This window comes from Amblyomma maculatum, chromosome 4 (genome assembly GCF_055883805.1).
Source record: "Amblyomma maculatum isolate TAMU_Amacu chromosome 4, ASM5588380v1, whole genome shotgun sequence".
Taxonomy (NCBI): Eukaryota; Metazoa; Arthropoda; class Arachnida; order Ixodida; family Ixodidae; genus Amblyomma; species Amblyomma maculatum.
In genome coordinates this window covers 106606419-106633390 of record NC_139347.1, presented here as the reverse complement: position 1 = coordinate 106633390, position 26972 = coordinate 106606419, and the positions used below count along the sequence as shown (strand labels likewise).

General features: G+C 46.9%; 1 protein-coding gene across 1 annotated transcript in view; it reads left to right on the top strand.

Annotated features, from left to right (window-relative positions):
* The window catches only part of LOC146191919 (cell adhesion molecule Dscam1-like), a 111520-nt gene that overhangs the window by 69721 nt on the left and 14827 nt on the right, over positions 1-26972 (top strand). Inside the window, exons 16-20 of the mRNA XM_084600401.1 lie at positions 7936-8067; positions 14663-14830; positions 15355-15425; positions 17445-17760; positions 22864-22962. Coding sequence (XP_084456527.1) covers positions 7936-8067; positions 14663-14830; positions 15355-15425; positions 17445-17760; positions 22864-22962 — 786 coding nt within the window. The remainder of the gene's footprint in view (positions 1-7935; positions 8068-14662; positions 14831-15354; positions 15426-17444; positions 17761-22863; positions 22963-26972) is intronic.

Below are 26972 nucleotides of genomic sequence, written 5' to 3'. Positions count from 1 at the left end.
GCCTATCAGCAAACGAAGAAAATGGGCCATTTTCAGCCTAATCTCGCTTTTGGTATGATTTCTGATGCTTTACAGGGTCTATTAGGAAACTTTCTCCTGCGATTCATTTTTCCCGTATTCCGTCAAAGTTGGCCCGACAAACGCGAATTGGAGCGTGTTGACAAGGCTTGACATGAACCTGATCCCTTGATCTCGAGAAAAGTGCGGCCATGCAGCACGCGTCCTGCAGTCGATTCTCGTACTAAAGCTTACCGCCCCCTGATACAGCTAGCTATAGCGGGAGAGTATCGTTCATTTTCTCTATGTGCAGTCGACTATAAAGTTATCGACCGAGTGGCGACTCAAGTTTGTGAAGCGGTGCGTTTTAACGAGAATCGTGACAACGTGGCACGGACCTCTCTCAGGTATATTTGTCCTGAGTAGGCCATCCTTCACTTGAACCTCTCGTCTGCTAGATTCCTTTCTTATTTTTTTCTTTGGTGATAATGAAGCTTCAATAACTGTCAGTTATTTTTGTTTCATTCGGTTTTAGGTTCGTTCTGTGTTTGATTGAAAAGTCTATTTGTCCTGTTCCTTTTCTTTGTCTTCATTGTATTTCGCTCCGGTGAGCCATTTCGACGTGTATTTTGTTAATCATACAACCTTTGAACCTAGACTGCCATAAAGAAAAATAAAAGAAATATATTGGTTGTTCCAGTCGTGCCATTCGCAGCTTTAGGATTTCATCCTTGTAAATTATTGTTGATATCGATGGTCAGGATTGACAGAAAAATTATGCCGAGCGGTAGGTCCTCCCTACAATCTGAACCTGCCTCATAGATGAAAAACAATCACAAAGGTTCAATGCTGCTGACCCAAATATTGAGCGAAAGCATTATCAGCGGGTAACCGAGCGTTTTTCTTCTCTTTTTCGTCTTCCTAAGCCCACATATAAAGCCCTGCTTTAACCAAGCCGTGTGAACGTGCCTTAGTGGCCTATAGGGGTAAAGTGAATGCCAGGGTCCTTCAGCATGGCGCAGCCGCACCCACGTGACGCTGCGACGTCACACCCCACGTGACACTAAGGTGATAGCTGGGCTACCAAGTCAAGCGGTCGGCGTAGCACGGTCGCAGCCACGGCGAAGTGCGTGACGTCACACCCCACGTGACACAAAATCGAGAGATGGGCTGCAAGGAGCTGCCAACTTGGGTCTCTCGTTTTACATGGGATGGTTATGTCAGAATGAGCCTGGGTCCTGCCAGGGTCCTAGCAGGCTCATTCTGACATAACCATCCCATGTAAAACGAGAGACCCAAGTTGGCAGCTCCTTGCAGCCCATCTCTCGATTTTGTGTCACGTGGGGTGTGACGTCACGCACTTCGCCGTGGCTGCGACCGTGCTACGCCAACCGCTTGAGTTAATAGCCCAGCTATCACCTTAGTGTCACGTGGGGTGTGACGTCACAGTGTCACGTGGGTGCGGCTTCGCCATGCTGAAGGCTCGAAACCTAGAGTAGTATTGCTTTCGCAATAAAATCAAAGGTGCAACACATACGCAAATACAAAGCCTCTCTGAGTCAGGCAGTGCTCTGGAAAGGACGAGAGAAGCTGTGGTATTTGGCCACTCCAAATTTCGCGGCCTTCCATGCAGTTGCGCAAGCTTACACACTATGCTGCAGAGGACAAAACGCGCGGTTCTTTCTGTGAGCTCAGTGCAGTGGGAACAATAAAAAGCTCGGGCATTAGATAAAGTCTGTGGGCACAGGCCTCTACACGAGATTTTACGTTTTTTCCGTGCGCTGCCTTTTGACGTTCCTGGAGCAGCGCATTCAACGAGTCCTAATGAAGAGTATTTCTTTATTTGTTTAGTGCTTTTTCGCACATTGCACAAAATGAGACGCTTCGCAATGAAAGTAAAAGTGCAGCTTAAGAGTTGAGAGCAGAAATACAGCCGTGGAATTATTTTTAAATAGTTACATCAATACCTGCCTAATGTTAGCGCTACGTGGTAGAAGAAAGTAGTGCATTTTATTTTATACAAAAGATTGTTGAAGGTAAAGCTTCGAGAAGAAAAAGAATTGAACTTTAAGGAAAGCAGCTCCAGGCTGCATCCCTAATGCACACCTAATGTATAAAACAACGTCCGCGTGTAGTTTGCAGTGTTTAGTGCTTTATATAGATAGCTCGGCGAACGCAGATATTTTTTTCTTCAGCAGTAACATACATTCTCTAGTTAGCTGAGAAAAATTCGCCCTCATTTAGGTGGGTAAAGTTACCAAACGTTTGAATGACTCTTTGTTTTATTAGCACTGGAATATAGAATATAGTCTTTCTTAATTTCGACGTGGTATTCCACTGTTCATTATAATTAATTTATAACTTTTTCTTGTGGTGTTTAGATTTAGATTTCAGCAGCTCAAGGACAGCCTTGACATAGTAGACGAGTCGTAGTCATGTTGTCGTTTAAGAACCTATTAGAAGTTTTGACCTAATGAATAGCGGCATCTGTGGGCGGGATTCAGGTGCACGTCGGCTCCCGAGTACGACAGGAGGACGAGCAGACCCGCTCGAACAGCGTACGCATTGTACACTGAAACACCTCTCGGAAGCTACACATAAAATGCGCAATGTATGCAGTACCATCCGACGGCGCTTTCGTAAAATCTTCGGGTACCGCCCGACAGCGCAGCAGCGTAATGTATAGGGCGCGGCGCACTACATCGAGACACCCAATACGCCGGCCGCCCCGTCATAGCAGCATCGTTTACACTGATCGTTTTCAGATCCAAGCCTGGCCCTATATAGCGCATCATAAAAGTAGACGATAACCTTATGGTGATTACAGCACCGGATGCAGCAAGCTTACAGCTAAGGTTCCGCCCACGGGCGCGAAGCACGACGGCGCTCTGGCTCTCAGCTTCTCCCTTATCTTCGCTAGGCCTAAATTACTTCGCATCGAAGCCACAGCGGAAGGCAATTTGTAATAGATCAGCAAGGCGTGTTAGCAATTGAGCCACTCGATCATGAATTTTCTCTAGTCCGAACCCCACTGTCTCGTAGTAAATAAAATGATTATTTTCGGCGACGTCTTAGCAGCGGAGCTAGTGTACAAGAGCAGGGGCACTACACTGGCTATGAGCAAAAACTCCCACCATATGGGTCGGCATTTACCAAGAAGCATTTATTTTTGAAATTCTTTTTTCGAAGGTCTATTATTATGAGAAAACAAAATTTAGCATGCTTTTCTGACGAGAGCACATGGGACCCGTCGTATCGCTCGTGCGGACGGCATATGCTGAAACACGGCTGGCGATTTGGTGTTTTGGTGATGGAGGCAATGCTGCCACCGACGTTTGCGGCGCTAGCGGCGGACGCGCCAAAGGGAGATGCCCGAGCAAGAACTAAATCGCCCTTCACTACAGTCTGTGTTCTGTTCTCAGAAACGCACTTAGTACACTTATTGAGAGTAATGCCGGTCTTTTAGCAAGGCAAGCGCGAACACATCATAGTGTATCAGCAGCTTATCGGCGCCGGCACAGTAGCAGACCACGTGGTGACCGGTCTCGCTCTGTGACGTCACCGAGCATTTCAACACGGTGACTGCTGTCTGTGGGAGGAGCTTCGCGGTGTCAACTTCACCCACTTATTTCGAAATAAGGACTGCATCTAAGGCCCTCCAATTTCGGATATTGAATAATAATGTCCAGTATTGTATGCCAAACTAAGAAGCGTATTGTATTGGATGACCCTGGCATCATCGCTTTGCCATCGTCCTTCGTTACTGTGGGAAAGCCTGATTGTGTTTCAATGCTGTCAATCTTTACTGTCATGACTACTTTGGCTGCTGTGTAAGCCAGAGTAGAACTCCTAGGCTACGTTGATTATCTTGTTAATATTAGTGATGACATTGCGCACCTCAACTGGTTTGCGTATGCATCTGGTTTCTGCCAATGCGTACTTTCCTCTTAACGTATTTTTCTGTACCACTGTTCTTTAGAACACGCTCAATTGTCTCTATCTTTTACTTCCTTATTCTGGGCATTTTACGTGAATTTATTACATTTGATAGCTGTGCAAGTCATATCCTGTCTGTTGGGTTGGACATTTTCATACTGTGGTGTTCCTTAGTGAAATCTATCGTCTCCTTAGAAAGTTTATCGCTACTCTCTATAAGTATCCTACCAACTATTTCTTCTCGTTCTCGTTCATTGCTTCTAAACTAAGGTGATAATCCTCGGGTAAAGTTCAATATCTACTCTGAAGCGAGGTTCTGAATTCTTCTACCTTCTCTTTCACCGCAAATTTTTTGATGGACTCCTTTCTTACTAATCCGTTTCTTTCCCTATTAAGCTCTATCCTAATTTGAGACCTTGCCATCCCTTTTATTAGTACAACCAGCAGGATGCTAGGACTAGAACAAAGTATGAATTTCTACTCTACCCGTTCCACTTGCGGCTTTTCAGTTTTCTAAAAAGCTATTCAGGATTCGTAAGTTATTGTGTTTTGTAAATCAAGTCAATGCCGTACTTCATCTACTCTCTGGTCTTCAGCGTGCTTATTCCTACCATGCGATTGAAGTTGGCCGCTAATACCTGCAGTATACTGCGCTTTTACTTTCCTCATTGCTGTATTGTAGGAGGTTTAACGCCTGTCTGGTTGTTATAAATACATGTACGTGCGTAGACATGTAGAACCTTCAGTTTACACCGCTTATTAAGCTTAGTTACGATGCCTGCACCGTCTCATTAATTTCTTGCAAGCCTGCGTAACAATTTACTGAAGTCAAAAGTGATATACCAGGTTAAGATAAAAATAATGACTTATTCACGGGGTGTTGGTGACAACGGCATGGGGGTTCACGTTTTCTACTATGTCTGGGTTCATTCGATCTGTTCCATAATATGAACTACTTCCAACTCACCCAATACAGCGTACTGTTAAATTACATCTCTACTTCTATGAGCTCTTTTAAATGTCTAACTTTCCACTTAAATAACCCGGTGGTTTTGACCGCTGTCATTGCTGTTTGCTTGCATAGAGCGCGTACATCGTCGTGGTACGCTAGGCACAATCTGGGCCCTGCTGACATTCAGTCTTTCTGCGGATGGCGCCAACCTTCTTCCGGGCATACCCCAAGGATCTGCGGTATTATTTTGTCACAATTGTGGTGGCCGCTGCAATTTTACAAGGATTTGCAAGCATTGTGCGGTATCCACAGAGGTCAGCGTCATAGACGACTATTTGGTGAACAACAGCGCTGATTTCATCACGGTGTACCTATGAAAGTTGGTATTACCCACGCTGCGTAAGAAACAAGGGACCTGTAGACGTCCGGGTAAGCTGTTGACACTTGGCTCCTCTGCTATTGACCATAAGCACCGGTGAATTTTGGCGCTGGAATGATGTTCTGGCTTAAGCCTGAACTGAAGCCTGTCGAGATGCTGACGCTGCCCCGAATGATTGCCAAGCAACTGCCTGACGTATACAAGGCCAGACTAATAAGGGGCTGCTCGGAGGTCGTCATCAGTAAAGGAAAGACAGCAGTGGGATCGCAGGGAACACTGAGACGAGTTGTGGACTACCTGGTTGATAAAAAGTTGCGGCCTCTTGTTTCAATAGGAAAGGCTTCTTTGTCATAGTTCCTCAATATCTTTATGTGGAAAGAGCTACAACAATAATGCTCAAAAACTTCAAAGACGCATGTGTCAGACTCGTAACATTGAAGCGTAGAACAGTGGCTTGGATAAGACAAAAAACTTGATTCGTTGTGTGCAAAGGTGAAGGACGAGAAGCAGCTTCAACTGGATCTGTTTTTCACAGCAAAAACTCATAAGCTAGACATTCTCTTTCGGGCGGTGGCCTCTGTACGGAACACATGGCAATACGAGGTGTCCGGTTTCCTGCAAAGACACCTAAAAACTTTAAAATTCGAAGGCCCATTTTTCGTCCCTAGTTCAGCGCTATTGGCTACATTTTTGTCGAATCATAATCTCGGATGGTGTTCAACACTTAGCATAAACGTAGATCTCTTTTATTCCATTCCGCACGCAGCCCTTATGATATGCATCCACGAGTGGATCGTGGAGCACAATGATGAAGTCGCTTTCAGGAATGCTTGTGACATTACCGTGGAGTGCATCCTTAGCTTCTTTAAGCTTACCTATCATCCACTCTCGTTACCTGGAACAACAAAGCCTTCGTTAAAACGTCCGGAGTATGCATCGGATCCCGGATGGCTCCTATCTTCCGTGACATCTTTCTTTCGAAGGTGGATAGGTAACTGAACGCCAATTAGAAGATATCATGGTTGCTGTTTTCAGGTATTTCGGCGACTACTTTGTGTTCGAAAGAAAGCCGAACAGCATTAGGACGGCGCCCGATGTACTTAAGATATTGACAGAAAGGGGCCAAGGGCTTTACTTCACATCTGAGTTGCCCATAAATGGAGGCATCGATTTTTAAACCTTGAGTTAAGGCTGGATACCGACCACGTCAGTTGGAAGCATTTACCAAAGGCCGGGAAGCCCCTTCTGTCCTTCAGTTCGCAACATTCAAGGCTGGTGAAGGACGGAATAGAGATAAGTTGCCTGTCAACATCCCTTGATTCGTCATGCCACTACCAAATAGAGAAGATTCTGCACGGCCAGTTGGCCAGGCTACGTGAAGCCTGGATACCCTGAGAACATTCTCCTTGCAAGGTTACCAGAGAGACGCCTGGCCAAGCTGAAGTTGAAGGCGGCATCATGTCCTCTAGAGCCTCAGGATGAGCCTCAAAACAAAGTCGCAAGCTTGCTGTATCAACACGGTGTAGATACGTACAGGTTGTATTCTCCACCGACCATAAGGTTGTACAAATGTGCGCAGCTGTGCAGAAAAAAATCTGGAAACAGCCTTGTCCAAAAGGGACAGTAGTCGTTGCACTCTGTCCAGACACATAACTTCACGGACTGCAAAAAAAGGCCTAGTGTACAGGATTTCTTTGTCATTCGGAGCTATATTTCATGGCCGAACCGGCAGGTGCACCAATATCAGACTGAAAGAGCATGAAAATTATTTTGCTGTGAAAAAAATCATCCCCCTTTTCTAACCTGGTTCAGCACTACCGTAAATGCAATGATCTTAAGAATCTTGCCTGCCTGACTTGCGCAACTCAACATTCCAATACTACAGCAACAACCAGATAGGCAGGGAAACTTTGAAGCTTACTGCACAGCTAAGAGTCCGGACAAGTATGTGGCGAAACATTGGCTTACGTTACATCATAATGCGATAGCTTCATTGATACCTGCCTTTCTTTGCAGCGTAATCCTTGATGATTTAACTTTTTTTTAATTTTGCGTTTTTTCTTCTTAAGTTCATGCGCTTTCAAATAAACCTTCATTTGTTAGGAAGCGCCCGCGTCGTCTAATCGTTCTTCTGTCCCTTGTCTTGTTAACAGTATTCCACAAAATGAACTACTTCCAACTCGCCCAATAGAGCGTGCAGTTGATCGTGGTTATTACATAGGATACTGTTTTCGTGGTTGGGTATTGGGAGCGCATAAATATTCAACGTCGATGAACACCGACAACGCAGTTTCGTACCTAATGTCACGTGCTTCCTGCCGACAGTTTCGAGGTTTGACATTGTGATCCTAAATGGAGCGTTGAAGTAACAGTCAACCAAGTAGCAGTTGGTTGCTTCTAAAGACGTAATACTGCAACCAAAATAAATGATTGACATTTCCTACCCTATATTTACATTTGGGGATCGGGATAAGGTATTGTGCGAGAAATTAAGCAATTATTACCTATGTTCATTCAACTGGATCCAGAAGTGGTTTTTTAAATTACGGCGTTCAGTGAAGCCTGTAAATTAACTGGCATATGACACCGTTTAAGCACTTTTTTCTAAATTATTCATACTTACGCGCTTGTCTAGCAGAGTCTACACAGTATCTTCTTTTTGTACTCGCAGAGCCACCTGATGCAGCGACAGAGGTTACCGTGACGAACTACACAAGTCGTTCGGCGACACTGCAGTGGCAGACGCCGTACACTGGCAACAGCCCCATAACGCGATACATTCTGCAACACAAGCTACAAAGAGGTGAGATATTTACGGTTAGAAGTGTGCCATGGTTGATACTGGTAGAAATAAAGCATGCGTACCTGAAAACATAAAACGCCATAGCGCATGAAGATGCTGACACAATTGGTATTGTAGTAGTGCCTTGTCCGTTAAAAAAATTAGGGATGTTTCTTAAAACTTGTGGGCGATTCCTCTGCCCGAGGGATGCGCACGACAAATACACAGCGGGGCGTATAATAAACATCTTTAATCTCACGTCAGCGCGGGAGTCGTCCAAGGCTGTGCGGGGTTGTCGTCCGGGGGGCTGCGGATCGTCTCCGTGGAGACGCGCCAGTAGCGAAGAAGCAGGAACGAAGAGAGGAGCGAAGAGCCACGAGACAGCGGCGCGTGCCTTCCTTTATAGCCCCCTGGCACGGAACCGGTTATCCCCGAACGAGCGGGGAGAGGGAAACAGGCAGCGCGCAGGCAGCATTGGGATGTGGCGCGGCCTTGGAATGCGCGGCGCGCCACGGACCCTACAGATATGTGGCGCAGGGCCCCGCATCTCCCCCCCCCCCCCCCCTCAGCGTCCGACCAGGGCTCCGCCAACAGCCGCCATGTCCATGTTCGAGCCCTGGTCGGCGTAAAATATGAAGGCTTGTCGCCTGGCCCTGGCGGGATGCCATCTCAGCTGCTTCGTGGGATGGGAGAAGCAGCAGGCATGGCGTGACTGTTCCGGCTAGTCCCTCTCCGACAGCGGCTACATCCTCAGCGTCACAGCGCAGCTGGGCTCGGCCAGGATCGCTGCATCGCTGCTCGGAGATCGCTGCATCGCTTTGAGCTTCCCCCGCTTCGCAATTATCGTCCTTGCGAAGGTGGTAAGCTTTCAGGTCTGCGACGTGCACCGGGCCATCGGTTTCACCGCTCGCCAACAACCGCAGCTGGTAGGTGAGTGGCGTATTCCGTGCCGTAACTTTGAACGGTCCAACCCACTTATGCGCTAGCGATGCGGCGAAACCACGCGCTGCGTTACTAAGCGGGTGCGTTCTTTTCATTACCAAGTCGCGCGTGTTGAAAACGACGTGACGACGACCTTTGTTGTACTGATCCGCTTGCTCCATGCGCGCGACATCGAGGTTTTCACGAGCCGCGCGCTGCGCTGCCTCAAGGCGCTCGCGGAGTTTTGCCGCGTACTGTGTAAGCGGAGGGGGCGCGGGCATCGCCGCGTCAAGTAGGGCGTTCTCTAGCGGAAAAGCGATCTCTTTCCCAACATTCAAGTAAGCAGGTGTCATACCCACCGACCTGTTAACGGTTGTTCTAGTGGCGAACGCCAGTTCGGACAGCTGCGCGTCCCAATCTCTGTGCTGCTCGGTCGTAGCGATCAGCATACTCTTAACATTCCGATTTACTCTCTCGGTTATGTTGCTCTGAGCGTGTTAGGGACTCGATTTCCTGTGGCGGATTTGAAGCGCCCGACAGGAATCAACAAAGACTGCTTGTGAAATACGAAGCATTGTCTGTAATCAGGTCGGAAGGGAAATGTCTCCAACAGTTGGAGTGAATGTCTCCAACAGTTTCTCCCAAATCCGCTCTGACACAAGCTTCCTAAGGGGGAAAACCTCAACCCACTTGGAATAGTGGTTCGTTATTACCAGGATATATTGGTGTCCGCGCGAGGAGCGAGGGAGGGGTCCCATGATATCGCACGCGACCACTTGCCACCGATAGTTGCTAACTACCGGCTTCAACATGCCAGCGGGTTTCCCCGCCCGAGACTTGGCTACCTGGCAAACAGGACATGTACGGGCGTAACCCAGCACATCCTTTCTCATACCTGGCCAGGTTGCCACACGGCATAACTTGTCATAAGTCTTACTGCCGCTGCCATGGCCTGCCAGCGCTGAGTCATGGAAGTAGTGGAGGAATCGTTTCCGCAACTTCCTCGGGACCACGACTCGGAAGGGGGATGCAATCGCCTCTTCCTCGTCAAGTTGGGGGATGTAGCGGAGCCGTAAGCCATCATCGCCCAGCAGATACGCGTCTTACTTGCCCTCAGCGTTCCCGGTGCAAGCTGCACTACTCGCAAGCTCTGTCAGCACCTGCTGGCATAGACCGTCTGCTTTCTGGGCCTCAATTAGCTCATCCCTACTGACCGCTACTCCCCAAAACAGATTTCTCTCTGCCTCGCTTCTTGGCAGGCGAGTAGTTGCCGCCACCAGCTGCTGCGTCTTCTCTCTCTCGCAGCACAGCGCGGCAACTCTGTCCGCCTCCTTTCTCTCTTTAACTACGCAGGGTGCGACACTCGCGTCCGCCCTCTCGTCCTCACCAGTAGCGGCGACGCTGCGTTCAGCAAGGCTGGTCTGCGCCTCTTCTGCGCTTATGCCAGCCTTCAACTGTGCGCGCGATAAAGCATCGGCCACCCTATTCATGCTGCCCCGGCGGTACTCAATGGCGTACGCGTAACGTTGCAACGTCAGCGCCCATCTCGCGAGTCTGCCTGAGGGGTTTTTCAGCCTCTTTAACCACGAGACTGCCTGGTGATCTGTTTGCATGCACGGTGAAAACTGCTCCGTCTAGGTACATGTCGAACTTTGACAATGCGAACATTGTCGCCAGGCATTCCTTTTCGGTCGCGGAGTAATTCCGCTCCGCCGATGTGAGCGTGCGGCTAGCGAACGCGACAGGGCGTAGCTTGCCCTCGTGTTCCTGCAACAAAACCGCTCCTACACCGGCATCATAGCATCTGTCTGTCAGACAAACGGCTTGTTCAGGCCGGAGAGGCGCAAACTAGCGGTGTTCGCTATCGCGCGAGCCAAGGCAACAAAAGCGTCGTTCTGTTCCTTGCCCCAGACCCACTACGAGCCTTTCCGCAACCGCTGGTTCAACGGTCTAGCGATCTCTGAACAACTAGGGATGAATTGTCTGTAGAAGGCAACCATTCCCAAAAACCTCTGCGAGCTTATCACGTCTGTCGGGCAGGGGTAGTTCAGAAATGCCTGCTCAAAGTGCCATCATCAACCACAAATCCCAAGAGGTTCACTCTCTTTGATGCCAACTGCACTTTCTTTGGGTTGATCGTTATACCCGCACGTCTCATTCTTTCAAGAACGGAATTCAACTGAATGAGATGCTCTTCGAATGACTGCGAGAATATCACGACGTCGTCGAGGTACGCCATCGCGTAGTTGAACATTGCATCGCCCAGCACGATGTCCATCAATCGCATGAACGTGCTCGATGCATTAAAAAAACCAAAAGGGAGTCGAGTAAATTCGAAGAGCCCGCGGTGACAGGTGAATGCGGTTCTCTGAATGTCACCTTCCGCCACCTCAATCTGCAGGTACCCTCTGCTTGCATCCAGGACTGTGAAGAACCTTGCGTTCCCTAACGCGTACATCACAGCCTCGATCGACTGGAAAGGGTACGCAACCGTAGGCGTCAGTGAGTTGAGCTTTCGACAATAAACACAAGCGTGACCGAACCACCTTTCTTTGGCGCCAGAACCACTGCGGACGCCCAGGGACTTTGTGACGGTCTCACCGCGCCGGTATCAATCATCTCGTCAAGGGCGCTGTCGAGAAGCTGTCTCTTATGCGGGCTTAACGGTCGCGGGTTACATCTGAAAGGGCGCGCATCACCCGTTTCGATCTCGTGCTGAAGCAAGTCGGTTCTGCCTGGTTTTTCTGTGGAGCAATCCGAAAACGGGAGTAAAGTTTCCACGAGCCTTCGGCGCTGACTGCCGGTTCCTGAGAAGGACGCGATAATTGCTTCTAATGGGCTACCATTAATTGTCGCGGGGGAGCCGTCTGCCACACAAGCGTGGACGCTCGCCCGCTGGGCGACGATTTCCTGTTTGGGTGCGCTAACAAAGGGAATGAGGGGGGTGAAGGGGCTGTAGCGATAGCCGTTCTCCCCCATCTCAAGCACAATGCCTTCGCTCGAAAGAAAATCTCTTCCCAGAATAACTGGTATGGCTAAGCCGGGCAGACAGACGAAGCGATGCCTCCGCTTCCTGCCGTCAAAACGCAGGACCAGACGTACCGCTCCCTCCGCTTTTGCCGTCCCTGCTGCTAAGCTCAAAGGGGTTTCGGCTGGCCTGAAACGGATGTTACATCTACGGCAGGCCTCGAACACATCATCACCGACATGTGACAGAGTTGAGCCCGTGTCAACGAGTGCCGAGTAGCTTTGACCAGCTAACCGCACTAGCATAAAAGGGCTAGAGCGCGACAACATTCCTTGCGCTCTACAGGCGAGGGGGACAAAAGCCTCTGCGCCCCCGGGGCGGTCGCCCGGTGACGCGGCGTGGGAGTACATTTCCCATTTTCCGCCCTGGCTACCACGAAATCTTCCCGCCGACGGCGACAGGCTGGTGTTACCAATTATAGCCGCCGGCTGTCCGCGTTTCCCTGCATACGCCTTGCTTGACACTCTCGTGTCACGTGGCCTCGCTCGTTGCAATTCCAGCAAAGCCGATCGTTCACCTGCCACGCGGTCGGGGGATGCCGCGTTCCACGAAGCGGCTGGGGACGTCTTTCCCCTCTCTCCGAGCCTATGCAGACATCGCTGGCGAGCCCAGCTCGACGCCGCTGCTCGAACGCGTACGGGTCAAGAGTGCGAGGAATCGCGGAGCCTTCCTCTGGCTTTTCCTGCCCTACCGTCAATACGTCTGCGCCTCTGGCGCGCGGCGCGCAGTCCTGGCCTCCGGTCCAGGCGCATCGCGGCTCTGGCGATTCGGCTGGCCTAGGGGGTGGCTGGTAGCGCAATTCAGCGAGCAAATCCGCCTATACTACCTTCCCTTCCTGTGCTAGGGCCTCAAGGTTTGCAAAACCACGTCCCCGTAAATACGGCTTGAAGCGCGGATGGCATTTCCTCATCACGTGCGCGACCTGTTCAAGTTCGGTTGCCGTGGAATCTGCCCTCTTGTAGAGCTCCTGCATTGCGCGTACATACTCGAGGAGGCTCTCCTCTCGGTGCTGTGTGCGCAACGCTAGCTTCTCAAGCATCCGGCGCTCGTAATCGGGCGGCAAGAACTCGGCGCGGAAGCGATCTGTGAAGTCTGCCATCGACTGGAAGGCGGGTTGGCAGCGTCTCCATCGCGCCGCGCTCTCAACAAGTGCTACGGGAATTACCTGCGCTAGCACCACGTTGGCTGGGGAACCCAGTGCCGTCTGATAATCATCGAGTTCTTGCAAGAACTCGTGGACTGACTTCACGTCCGTGTAGCCGGAAAAAGAGGGAACCTCTACATTTATCCGAGGACGCGAGACTGTCGCCGCATCTGCGGCTTGATTGACGCTAGCCACCGAACCGAGCTGACGGGTGAACACCGACAATATTTCGTTCATCTGACTCATCAGGGCGGCCGCATCGGTAACCTGCGCAGACTCTACCGCGTCCCTTACCTCACTTCCGGACGCACTGGCGTCCGAAGCGGCGGCCCTATCTGGCACGTCTTTTCTCGGAGGCATTGTACTCAACAACTAAGCCCGGCCCGGAGCCGCAGAACAACTGTACGAGGCACGACTACCACCTAGCCCGCATCAAGAGGCTAGTCACAAAGGCTAATCACGGCGCCAACCCTTCATAAAACTAACATATGCAAAAACAAAATAAAACACAAATCGCCCGACACTAAAAAAACACATACATAACCCAGAACAAAATTAAAACATTGTACAAACACTACTATACTACACACCGCGTCATCTGCACACACGATAGCCCTAAACTCAAAATGGCGTTGCGCCTAACATGCAAAGAACCGGCCCGTCGTGTTGCCGTGCGCTGCCACGTCGGCAGAGAAATCGTCCACATGGGTGATAATTCAGCCCCAGTTGGGTGCCAGTTGTGGGCGATTCCTCTGCCCGAGGGATGCGCATGACAAATGCACAGCAGGCCGTATAACAAACATCTTTAATCTCACGTCAGCGCGAGAATCGTCCAAGGCTGTGTGGGGTCGTCGTCCGGGGGCTGCGGGTCGTCTCCGTGGAGAAGCGCCAGTAGCGAAGAAGCAGGAACGAAAAGAGGAGCGAAGAGCCGCGAGACGGCGGCGCGTGCCTTCCTTTATAGCCCCCTCGCGCGGGACCGGTTATCCCCGAACGAGCGGGGAGAGGGAAACAGGCAGCGCGCAGGGAGCATTGGGAAGTGGCGCGGCCTTCGAATGCGCGGCGCGCCACGGACCCTACTGATACGTGGCGCAAGGCCCCACAAACTGTGTGAATTATATGTTAATAAGTAATGTAGAGTGAATTCGAAACCGTTCTCTAATGGAGGCCGGCTTTTTACTTTTCCCATCAATCACATAGTTTGTCTGGCGCTTAAATGTCAACTTAGAGAGGAAGGCAGGCTCTCATATATGGGTTAGAATATATGTCAACTTACTGCAATGAAAAGGCAGCCCTCCTTTCCGGAACTCAAGTTCCAATGATGTCCTTCACTAGTGAGGATTCGCAGCCCATCAGGTGGAGACCGCTGTAGCAAATGTGAATTTGGCATTTGCTCCGAGATGTATACAAGAAATTATTTTGTTGCCCACCAGCACCTTAGTAGCTCATCGGAACAGTATTAGGAATGATTTTAACTTGCACAGGAGAATGAAGCCTTATTGCCTTGTCTTTTTCTTCTGTGCAAGAGTCATGGAGTGGTCCGGTGTCCCAGCTAGTAGTTCCCGGCTCCGACACACAGGCCACCGTTCGTGGTCTTCAGCCAGTCACCAAGTATGCCCTCCGCATCGTAGCTGAGAATGCGCTCGGACATGGCACACCGAGCAACGAGACTCTGGTCACAACACAGGAGGAAGGTGAGTGGCGATTACCAAGAAGGGGTGGTTAAATGTTTTTGAGAAATGAGAAATAAAGAAAAGATACGTGGGACCACATCTGCGTTTTGTTAGTGCCCTCTTGCTTTCAAGGTCTCTTAAAGCGGGGCAGACGAACGGTGTACCGCAACTCGCCTTGCTATTCCTGCTACTAGAGTTATAACGGCGGAATGCGTTTCTAACTTCAACTTAGCATCAATTGTGCGTTCTCGAAACTAGTTTAATAATATTTGTGGACGTGCGGTGTTGGAGTAGCTTAATTACATCTCTCAAAGGACGGCAAAATCTTTTATGGACTTGTTAATATGGACTTAGGTTCAAATGTTTAAAAATAAATGAGATCTGCTTAACATAGTGCTACTTCTAGTCAAGCCATTTTGCAGTTACAAAATATCCGCAGCTTTGTTCATTTTCCTTTGCACATCTTTGCGAAAAGAACTTCAAGCCCTTATCTTCTCTCGATAAAAATACTAGTTTTTTACTGTTACTATTGTTTACGGTTACAGCTCCTACTGGTGCGCCGTCATCTTTGAGCGTCCACACAACTGGTTCTCAGTCGCTGAAAGTTTCTTGGAAGGTAAGTGGAACTACGAAAGAGTTCATTGCAGCGCCTTTATAACAATGAAGAACAGTGCAAAGGGGACATTAAACATGACAGAGATTTAGGAATCTTAACAAAGTAAGTTCTTGAAACTCGGTTTTTATTTAGCGCTACCTGGATTCCACCAACATTTTCTAATCATACGAAAGCCAAGAATACCAATTTCTTTCAGTCATTTTATTACATTTCGAATATTTTAAACATTTTGCTTCATTTGTAATGATTTTCTGGGTTCTCACCGTACCGCCATACGAAGCATTTCGAGGGAGGGATTCTATGCGGCGTCTGCATAAGCTACACCATCTCTTGCCAAGCGGCGTTTACACTGAATTGAAGATTTTGGCTGTCCGAAATCTGCCTGTCGAGCTGCGGACTCTTGCATTCCCGTTACCCTTAAGGTGCTCAGGCAAGGACATACGGCTTGGTTAAAGCGGGGCTTTTATATCGGTTGGCAGCCCAAGCACCTGCATCATACGTTTAAAGGTGAAGATTAAGGTTCCCCATATTTTGTTCGGTAGTTATACAATGATCTTTACATCTATGGCGAATTTATGCACTTAGCTAATAGTATAATTTAGGATACCTCTACATCCAAAAATAGTGGTTTTGATCTTTTAAGAATCCTTGAAACGTTCCTCTCTTTTGGCTTTTTATAAAAATTCATTAAAGTTAGGCGCTCACACACAGTTGCATTCGTAAATCGACCTGACAAAATAGTTTCAAAAGAAGAGGGTTGGCCTTTTCTACCAGTGTGGCGACTTTCATGCTCCGAATTTTATTTTGTAGCATCCACTCATATGAAAATACAAAGAATTAGGTCAGGTTTGTGTGGAGTCATGTATTCTCTAAATTATCAATATAGGTTTTAACAATTTTAGTTTCTGCAAGCCGCTGTAAAAGAGGTAATCAAAATTACATGAATAAATGACAATGTCTGTTGTTTATTCTGTACTGCGAGGTTTATCCTTCCGGAAGCGAATCAGACAATAATGGAGACCGAAATTGAGGTGTGCAAACTGTTTAGAGCAGCCGGGTCTTTATAGCGTGTTCGCAGAACGTGCAGCTAATTGTAGTTGCTGTTTGTCGCCTCGCCAGCAGCCTTATTCCAAACTCCCACAGCTACCAGACTAGGTTACATTTTGTAGCGGCATATATAGCGCTCTTTAGCTCACGATGGTCAACGAATTCTGCTAATGGTGTTATATCATCCAGAGGTATTCTATTGCAATCTTATGGGGAATCTGCGAATTGAAATGATTTAGTTCGTTAAAGTGCGTAGGCGCTAAAACAAAATTGCCTCCCAGTGTTTGCTGTTCTCAACCATAGCCTTCACCTTGAGGCAGAGCACCTGCCTCGCCTTTTGGAGATGTTGGGTTAGATTCCCTCTACCCTCTACACAACAAATTCGAATAGGTACATGATATCCGCTTTTTAGGTCACGATGCTCAACGAATTCTGCGAATGAGGTTATATCATTCAGAGGTATTCTATTGCAATCTTAGGACGAACCTGTGAATTGAAACGATTTAATTTGTTGAAGTGCGTAAAATCTAGAAAAAAATTGCCTTCTAGTCTTAGCTGCTCTGAACCATAGCCTTCACATGATGAAACATGCAGCAGAATAGATTACAAAATATTCTACTGTACCAAAGCCTTGATTTTGAGATACAGCATCTGCCTCGCGTTTGGTAAAGGCTGGGATAGATTCTCTCTACCATAGACTACACAACAGCTTTTTGATAGGTACATGATTTGCCTCGGCCTTCTGCTCGGCTCTTCTGAGTTACATTACTGGTAAAAACGTTTCTTCGACCAACTCGCTATTAGAAATGACTTCTAATGTTTGCTGTTGTACAGTATTAGCACTACTGTTCCCTAACTTCTGTTGCACCTAAAACGTAGGACACCACATCCGCAAAATTTGCTACTTGCTTTTAGAAACATTTCATTGTTCCTATCCTAAATACTCCCTTCTCTCTTTCTCCCAATTCGCAGGCGCCCAACAAGAAACAGCAGCATGGGACGATTCTGGGTTATCGCATCGGGTACCGCATCGCACACACGGACGATAGCTTCCAGTTCAAACAGGTCGAGGCCCGTCACAGTGTCGCCTCTGCTATGCCTGATAGTATCAACAAAGAAGAGCAAGCCGAAAGACCACAAGATAAAGGGAAAGAAGACGACACCCTAGAGACCACTTACCTGACCAACCTGCGTCGCCTCACAAAGTACGGCATCGTGGTACAGGCATACAACTCCGCAGGCACGGGTCCCGCCTCAGATGAGATCATCGCCACCACACTCGAGACCGGTAAGAGTCTCGCAGTTTTATGAGTAACAGTACCAATAAGATTCTTGTCGTGTAGGATTGGATTGCTTTATGGAGTTTTTTGGGACGCTATTCACACGATGTGTACTCTCTAGTTTACACTACAGTTTAGCCGCGTCACAAATCCGCCGAAATACTTGTTATATGCCTTAATAGCGGCAACGCAACCTGCCACACAACCATGGCATGCTCATGGCCGTTCGAACCAATAAGAAGTAATGGCTTATTCTTCCCGTCTGCGCTTATAATGCAACCAAGCGGATCTTGGTGCTGCCGGTGTTGAATGCAATATATTTTGAGCTGGCCTGCTTCTTTATCCCTTGGCTGAATTTGTAGAAATCGAAACCGGCGTTGTGGTCTTTCACGCTGTAGCCTGCATGCAGCGTGAAAGGCTGTAGCCACAGTACCAGAGTTAACAAGCTGTAAAGGTGGTAAAATATGCTGTCTCCTGCTCGGAAGTAAAGCAAAAAAGTTTAGATTGGTTATACGCTTGGGCTACTTGCGATTGTAAACATCGACATACATTGAAACCAAACATGCTAATCGGCATTTGTCTAGCATTTGACAGTAGGTGAGTTCGTATTTGAGTGTGAATCTGTTGTTTTCGCATGAGAATCACTGGGACAAATGGAGAGACAGATGGCATCAATTTGTGCGGTAGTTTCATAGCTGATGTGTGGACGTAAGGATTGGCTTGGAAGACACGCCGGGTCACCTTAGTCAAATCTTCACCTGGTAACTGTTGTGCAACGTGTTTTGTCTTTACGGCCACCCACTTTGTTTTCTAAAATGTCGATGTGAGAAAAGGGCTAAGGAAATCCATTCCAACATTCGCTAAAGCGTTGTGGCAGTTGGCATTGGCCGGAAAAGCTCTCTAGGTTTCACATGTGACTGTTTTCGCCGCGGACAGCATGTTTTCACACAGTACTGAATTGAAGACAACGCAATACTCTCCATGGTTGTGTAGAAGGTTCGGTAAACGCCTAAACGGGCGACAAATGTCTCGTAACGTGCAATGTGCAATATATCAGGGCGGAGTTGGGACGACACACTGAAAAGATATTCTTGCTTCCGAAGATTGCTGAAGCCATTGGCAAACTTTCGTCAGAGCGCAAACAGCTTCGGTATCTGAAGCGTTGACCAACATGCATTAATTATTAGCTTGTACAGTTGTTTAGTGACATACCGAAACGACGGCCGCGAAATTGTCAAGCAAGAGTGCGGATGGTAGGAAGTTGTTAAGTAAGAGAACAAGCCCTCTTGCAAAGCGCATTGTTTTAATGAATAAATGTCTTCCACTTCCTTATAAAATTGCGTTGAAGTCATGGGTTGAGTTTCCACTGGCATCATTAGGCTGTACTTTTGCGGTAGTGTCACATCGCCAGCAGTAGAGAGTGGAACATCTGCAGAGCAATCATTGGTGTCAGGCCTTGTAATCCACTACGTTGGTGAAAATGTAAGCGGATTTGTGTAAATCAATAGTTTTGCCTTTGGGTTGAAACAAACGGCATGCCTAGTGGGGTTATTCTACGTAAAAGAGGACTTATTTAGAGCTAAAGAGGAAAGCATGTAAAAGTTGCATCTCACGTGTACTCACATATGTGGCTGAGAAGTGGAGGTTACTGAAAAGGGTTGTACTTAAGTTGAGGACAACGCAGAGGGCTATGGAGCGCAAAATATTAGGTGTAACGTTAAGAGATAGGAAACGTGCAGAGTTGATCGGAGAAATAACTCGAAATAATGACATTCTAGTGGAAATCAAGAAGATGGGCAGGGCATGTAGTGGGAAGAAAGGACAACCGATGATCACTTAGGGTAACAAATTTTGTTCTAAGGGAAGGAAAACGTAGCAGGGGCGACAGAAAGTTAGGGGGGGGGGTGAGTTTAAGAAGTTCGCAAGGGGTGCATGTGGATTCAGTTAGCACAGGACAGGGTATTGAAAAGATATGGGAGAGGCCTTCGCCCTGCAGTGGGTATAGTCCGACTGATGATGATAATGATTCAGAGCTTTTGGAAAAGACAGCAAAACATCCAATATAAATGAACGCATGAATGTCAACGCTATCGATTTTGCAGCCGCCAAATATGGGGACTATTGTCGTGTATAGATTAGAAGTTTCTTTCAATGATTTGGCATCGCATTTCTGAAAATCAAAATATCCCTGCACGTATCGAATACTACAGTCGTTGCTAAAAAAAACTTGATAACAATACTTAATTCGGAATTAAATACGATTACTCATTTTGACTCCGAAACTGCTTATATATCACATGAGTATACGTACTTGCAGTACGGGCTTCGCATAGACGGAAATCTGAGGAATTAAGTTGGGCCTGTTCCTCATCACCGGCCTCGACTGTGCATGCCGAATAAAATGCTTCCTCTTACTGCCGCTCGCTGTGTGCCCTGGCAGCTTGTCGAAAAATGGGATCTCGGTTGGTGATTGCTAATGTTGCTAAGAAGGCAACATTTGTGGTGTGAGGAATCAATAAAGCGCTCACGCGCGTAAGGCGTTCTTCAATTCAATGAAAGCTTGCTTCATTTCGCGGAAACTAATGGTCGCATGAAAATACAATCAAGCTAACAGCATGTGACTTCTCTGTTAGCAATGGTAGCATTCCAATAGCCTCAGGATTCGAAAGCTTCCCTTTGCTAGATGAAGATGTCCCGGAATAGGCCGGCACGCAGTTGATTTGTCACTGAAAGAGTTCTACCCTTTATTGTGCTCGAGTCGAAACGCGATCATCCCCACACTAGATGGCCGTAGCAGTAAGACATTAACAGGCGCGCACCGAAGAAAGCAATGCCATATTTCAAGGAAAGCTGTGCGTTCCTTTGTTCTAAACATCAAGGTTGGCGGCAGTGCTCAAAATATAGAAAACAATCATAATCGCAACAAAAAATCTCGAGATGCTTCTTTTTTCTGGGAAAAAAAATGAAGGTTCTTCCCTTCGCGCCTAATTGTATTAGTCCTCCATTTTTTCGTCTACGTTCGGCTAATTTTGACCGGTTCTTATTGGGAGTTGCTCCTACTATGCTTCGCTATTTGTTTGCTTTTGCTTGTCACTGTGATCGGTTTCTCGGGCCTACTATATCGATAGTTTTTTTCTTTTGGATTCCATACCCCGTGGTTACACATAATGATGGTATATTGGACGAAAAGACAAAGTGCCATTACAATCGTTGTAAGATATTTCAGGGGCAGATTGCTTTTATTGTAATTGCCTCTTACTGCCTCTATAGGGAGCTGCCTCAAACTAGTAATACAGCAACAAATTGGAAATCTCATTGAAAGTGGTGAAACCAGATTGAAAATATTGAGCCCTACTACATATTAGCAGGAATAGTTAGAAAGCACTGGATTTTTTTCAGAGAAATAAATCTAAACAAAGGCTCGATACCGATCATTTATGACCACTATATTTATTGCCACACAACGCTTTAAGGCAGAATAGAATCAACACAACGACGGAGAATAAGTACATTGTAGAGGCTGGTCTCAGCCTCGCAGAACTCGGAGCTCGGCAGATGATTTTTAAAACAATCTGCACATTACATTCCATTATAAGTTTCATCTCATGAGTCTGGGTGCGGGTGCTGCACCTTCCTTCTCCTTAGTGGTTTTATGTCAGTGAGGTAGATGTTGACTGCTCCGCAGAAGTGTCTCTGAACGCAAACTAAAGATAACATGCGCCTTCTGTAGGTGGGAACAATTACGGAAATAAGTACGGAATAAAATAGTGGGAGCATTGCAAAATACTAACCCAGCGTTTGATTTTGCCCCCCGTTCCATTCACGGCTTCTTTTACACGTACTTACAATCAAAATTATCAAATAATCCAACAAAAAGGCAACACACGCACATGAGAAATATTAGTATTTTACTTTATTGTGTTCAGTTGTAAAAATAAGTGCACAGAGAGAAACGAACTGGATTGGAACTGTGGTTTTGGCGTTAGAAAACGCATCATTAGTCCAGAGCGTGACAGAAGCTACGAGAACAGCGGGATTTATTTGCACTGTTCTTCGCTTTAAAAGTATTTCTGCTTTTTGTCGCCACGTGAGGCTGCCAATAGGACCCTACCGTTCAGAGAAGCGTATTGTCGTTCCCCGAAAACTGCAGCAACCAAAGTGCCGGGTGCGTCACTCGAAAATAAAACACAATGTTACGTTTTTTTTTTTTTTTTTTTTGAGCATGAAGCGCAGTATGGAAACTCAAATGCAAAAATAATAAAAGAGAATATGGATTGAAATTACTTACTGTAATGAACGTAATACATCAGTGGCGTTCGTCGCGCCGTTTTTGCGACGTTAAATAAGTTAACTTCAAAACTCGCCGTGGCATAAATCCGTAAAAAAGAGTTTAAAGCATGTCAAAAGACTACTGCTGTTGAGAGCTGTCTCTTAACGCAACCAAAAGGTAACATACACTCACTGAAGACAGGAATTGATTACGGTGAAGGTAATTAATTTATAGTGTAACCGTTGTCATACCGTCACATTGTGGCTGCTTTCGCGGCTGGTTAGGCTGCGGTTAAGAACGAAAACATGGTATTATGCAACCTAAAGGGGGACATACCCCAGAAAATATGGTCGTAATTTATTTGAATGTTGTGAATTTATAAAACAATGTTCCTACAGGAATCGAACATATGTTTTACAGTCAGGTACGTGGTGTTAATCCATTGCGCCACAGAAGCGACGGAGAGTGCGGTCTTCAAATGCGCTCTTATTCTTTTTCATTCAACGTACTAAAGATGGCGCGATGGACGCAACTGGCTTGATCAGAGGATTACAGCAAGCAATTTTAATCCAGTAAACCATTTTATTGTGTAGGCATTTTGAATTATGCACTGCACTATATACTAAAAAAAAACAAATAGCGGTATTGTCTTCATTTTGTTGTTTTTTATTTTTTACTGACTCCACCTGGCACTTCCGTTGCTGCAGTTTTCAGGGAATGGCAATACACTTCGGAGAACGGAATCGTGCAATCTGGATGGCGCAGACATGTGCAAACAGTACAACACGCGCAATATAGGGTAATGTTAGCTTTTCTATCCTGTTCTGTTTCTCTGGGTCAGCGCCTCCCACATCTCCGTCTATCAAGGCCAGCGCGCTGTCGACAACCTCCCTCTCAGTGCAGTGGGAAAGGGACCCGAAGGACAAGTCCCCGGCCACAGGTAAGGAATCAGTACGCGAGACCTTTTTGAAGGTATGAACACTTTGTATGTGGAACAGATCAAATAAAGCGCCACAATATATAATATCGGTGTCAGCGCCAAGACCCGCGTAACGTTTTTTTCCTTTCTGCAATAAAAACTGTCGGAAAAATAAACCGATCTTGCAACATCTCACGACGATGCGCTGTGACGGCTGTTCTAGGTTACTCGCATCAGTAGCGAGTACTCAGACATATACAGGTTTCTGAGAAGACAATTCGTACTAACATTGTTTTGTGGACATCCCGCGTGGTGTCCAGAAAATAATTGTATAAAAACTGTATATTTCTGGAAACATTATCGAGTCTCATAAGCGGGCAAATTATTAACTTTTAAAATTCTAATTCTTGTCATACTTCAATATCAAGCATTAATTTAATACACAAAATTTCAATGCTATCATTCTATTTTTGTCGATGTTCTAAGTTTAACCACCTTTATCTCCTTATTTGGTCATGCATTTTTGTGAAATCGGCACCTAATGCAATGCACATTTACAATCTTCGATGTTTAGAAATTAGGGTAAAGCCTAAGAGGATAAAATCATGGTGTAATATAGGAACATACGCTTAAACGATTGAGAGGAAAAAATTATCAGATATGCGAGAGGCAAGGTGTATGTCTTAGCGAGTTCTAAATTCAGACAGGTCAGTATTTTAACCTAATTTCATATGTAATCAGAAACCTGTATAGTGCTTTTAGAAGAGTGTTTTTGTGCAAGTGCTCCCTTAAGGCAAACTTTGCTCTAGTTCATTACAGCTTTAGCTCTAATGCTACCATTCCTGACGGCCAAATGACGGTGTGATTTTAGTTCTAGCGTAGGAATATAGTCGCCGTTCGCACATTCCATCGCCGTGACAGGGCTGCCTCAAGAGGCACCTCGACATGTGTGCAAAACATCGTTGTGCGGCCTACTTTGGCTACGGCAAACACGGGTGACACCCCCCCCCCCCCCCACTCCCTTTTATTTAGGCTGGGCTACCCTCAAAATGTTACCTCAACAAATTTGGACAAAAATCGATGCGAAGAATAATATGGCTACGGTGAACACGACGGTGGCTCCATATTTGACCAGCGCCACCTCCAAATTTGGCCCGCGCCACTCACAAACTATGCCCCCGCCCAGAAATTTCCCATCTGCCTATTTGTATGAAAATCGATATCCAGCATTACTCGGCATGGCGAATGCAATGGTGAGTTCTAAATTTGGAATGGGCCACCTTTCCAATTTCACCTTGGTCAATTCGGACAAAAGTCAAATCATCGGCTTAGTTCGACTATGGCGACCACAATAGGGACCTCAAAATTTGGTCCGGGCAATCACAAAATATACCCTCCACCGCGTTGGACAAAAATCTGTGAAGCTCAATCAATATGGTGAAGAAGACGATGGCCCCACTTGGACTGGGTCACCCCCAAATTTGACCTCGGCCGGTTTGGGTTCAATCATACTACACAATGTATAAAAAGCGTATTTAATAATTTTAGCAACCATGCAACCCGCGCGTTTTCCGGCATTGCTAAGTAACCATATATAATGATTTTTACTTTGTGTTTTCATTTTATTTCTTTCTCTGCGACTTTTATCGTCCTCATTTTACCTTTCGTTCTTTGCTCAGTTTCTTCCTGCTGCATTTTGAACACAAACCTGATTTTTTTTTTTACGTTTCTGTCTGCCCTTCCTCCTTTTGTTAATTAAGTACGAATAAAACCAAACTTCAATAAATAGCGCTTGGTACACAAATAATAATGAATAATCATATATGGTAAGTTACTCTTTCATGAAGCAGAATCTGAAAATCTTATGAAGCGATTTTTTTCAAGAATACAAAATTTACCAATTATTTTCGCTTACAATCACACTTGTTCTGCGGCACAATTTCACAGTGAATTGCTCACGTTTAGTCAGTCTTTTTTTATCACGATGCTTATATTAGTGAAAATGTTATGATAGACTTTCTTACACAGCAATAAGGTTGTGCAGATGGGACACATGTTAAAAATAATTACAGATTTTACAATTGTGGATTATTTTATAAGTTTGCTTCTCTTTCTAAAGGCTTGATTTCCAGCCTAATCAGTTTTGAGAACACTGTCCGCCATCGCTTATGGCAGCACATTTAGGGAGACAAAAAAGAAGAAACATTGGAAGCAGCGTGCCTAAAAAATCTAGGAAGTGACATCCTCTGTGCAAACAGCATTATCCATTAGTAGGTAATGAGTACTGCTCAAATCAACGGCGTAAGATTTCATTACTTCTAATAATTCGCTTCGCCCTTTTAGGTATCAAGCAAGGACACGTCCGACTAGAACGCGCCACCACCAGAGTTCTTTAAAAAGGTTATTTATTGCAGGGTGGCAGTCACCGTAGTCCAACTATTCTGCCCTAGGTTTTGAAGCTCGTCTATTCGACTAGCCGTATCCAAATTTAGCAACAGTGGGGAGCACATCTTGTGCAAATATCACTAACCCGCCTTGTCAGACAATTGTCTCTCACTTTCTTCTGCCCTAATATTCAAAGCATTGCTTCTGGGCTCCGTCGAGACCCTTTGTCTCGAGAAAATCCTAAGGTGTGCTGCTTTACGCGTAAAAACAATTTCCTAAAATTTTAGATTGGTGAGCTAGCCTGGAGGAAGAATCAACATTTATTAGGCCCGAAATAATTCGGTGGTGCATGCAGGCATCAGACGGGGCGGTTCCGTAGTTCCGGGACCCATATGTTCCCAGCAGATCCAAGCCCCTGTCCATCAGTGCGAGCTCAATCAATAGGGCGGGGCTGGATAACAAGGTCTCCCATCGCTCAAGGGGTTGGTTATTGGGGGTTTTGGCGGGAAGGGGAGGAGGGGTGGGGGGTCTTGAGTTTTGTGCATTCTGCCAAAACGTACGGCAGGGTGCCCTTTTCGTTTTTGCAAAAAGGACAAAGCATATCGTGTTCCGCAGGGTACAAGCGGTTCATCAGTACTATCCCGCCTGCGCTCGTCGCAGGATCGGCCGTTGTTGCCTGGTGAGTTTGGGGTGCGGTTCCGGCAGTCTGCACCTTTCCTCTCGGTACATCCAGATAATCTCCCAAAAGCTGGCAACTAGATGCGGTAGCTCTTCCGGCTCGTGCTCGCCCCGGATTGACATTTCTCAGGCATGGTAGTCTGCGATGGTGTTGCCTGCTACCTGCGAGGGAGCCGGGACCGAAACGAGCTCTATGGCTCTTCCCGGAGGATTGCACTTGGATAGACTGGCTCGGGCCGCGGAGATTACCCCTCTTGCGGAAACTTCTGTAGGCTGTCTTTGAGTCTGTCCACTCTCGGCTGTGCGAGTGCGAGGGCCACGGTCGCTTATTCGACAACTGCGGGGTCTGTTGTGTTTATGGACGCGCTGAAATCAGCCTGTCTTTTGACGTAACCACTACCGCTGCACGGTTACTGTGTTTTCAGAGCGAGGCACCTGCGTAGAGGACTCTGGGGTTCTCTTTCAGCTTGTGGGCTTGCAATTTGGCCCGCGGGGTGCGCCTTTCGTCCTCCTTGCCCGGCCTCATGTTCCAAGGAATAGGTTTGGTCTGAATGGTCGTCTTCCAGCCTTCTGGAAGGGCCGCCTTGATGGGTACTGGCTCGATCTGCCATCCTATCTTACCTAGGACGGCTCGTCCGTGTGACTGATCAGGATTCTCTGATTAGAGATGAGGGTTTCATTGAGCTCCTCCTCCGTGTTGTGGGCGCCCATGTCTAGCAGTATTTGCGTGAACGAGTATATGGGCATGCCCAGTGCTTGCTTCGTTGCCTTACGAAGCGTCGTGTTTAGGATGTCCGTATTCGCCTTGAAGCGGACGAGAAGCACACTCTCAGGATGACAGGCTTAATTTGCACAGTAATATGAAAAAGGGAACAATTTGAAAACTAAAACGTGGAGGAGTAACAGCCACTTTGCACAGAAAAAGAAATGCATTGGATAAATGCAAAATATTCTTGAGGCAAACAAAA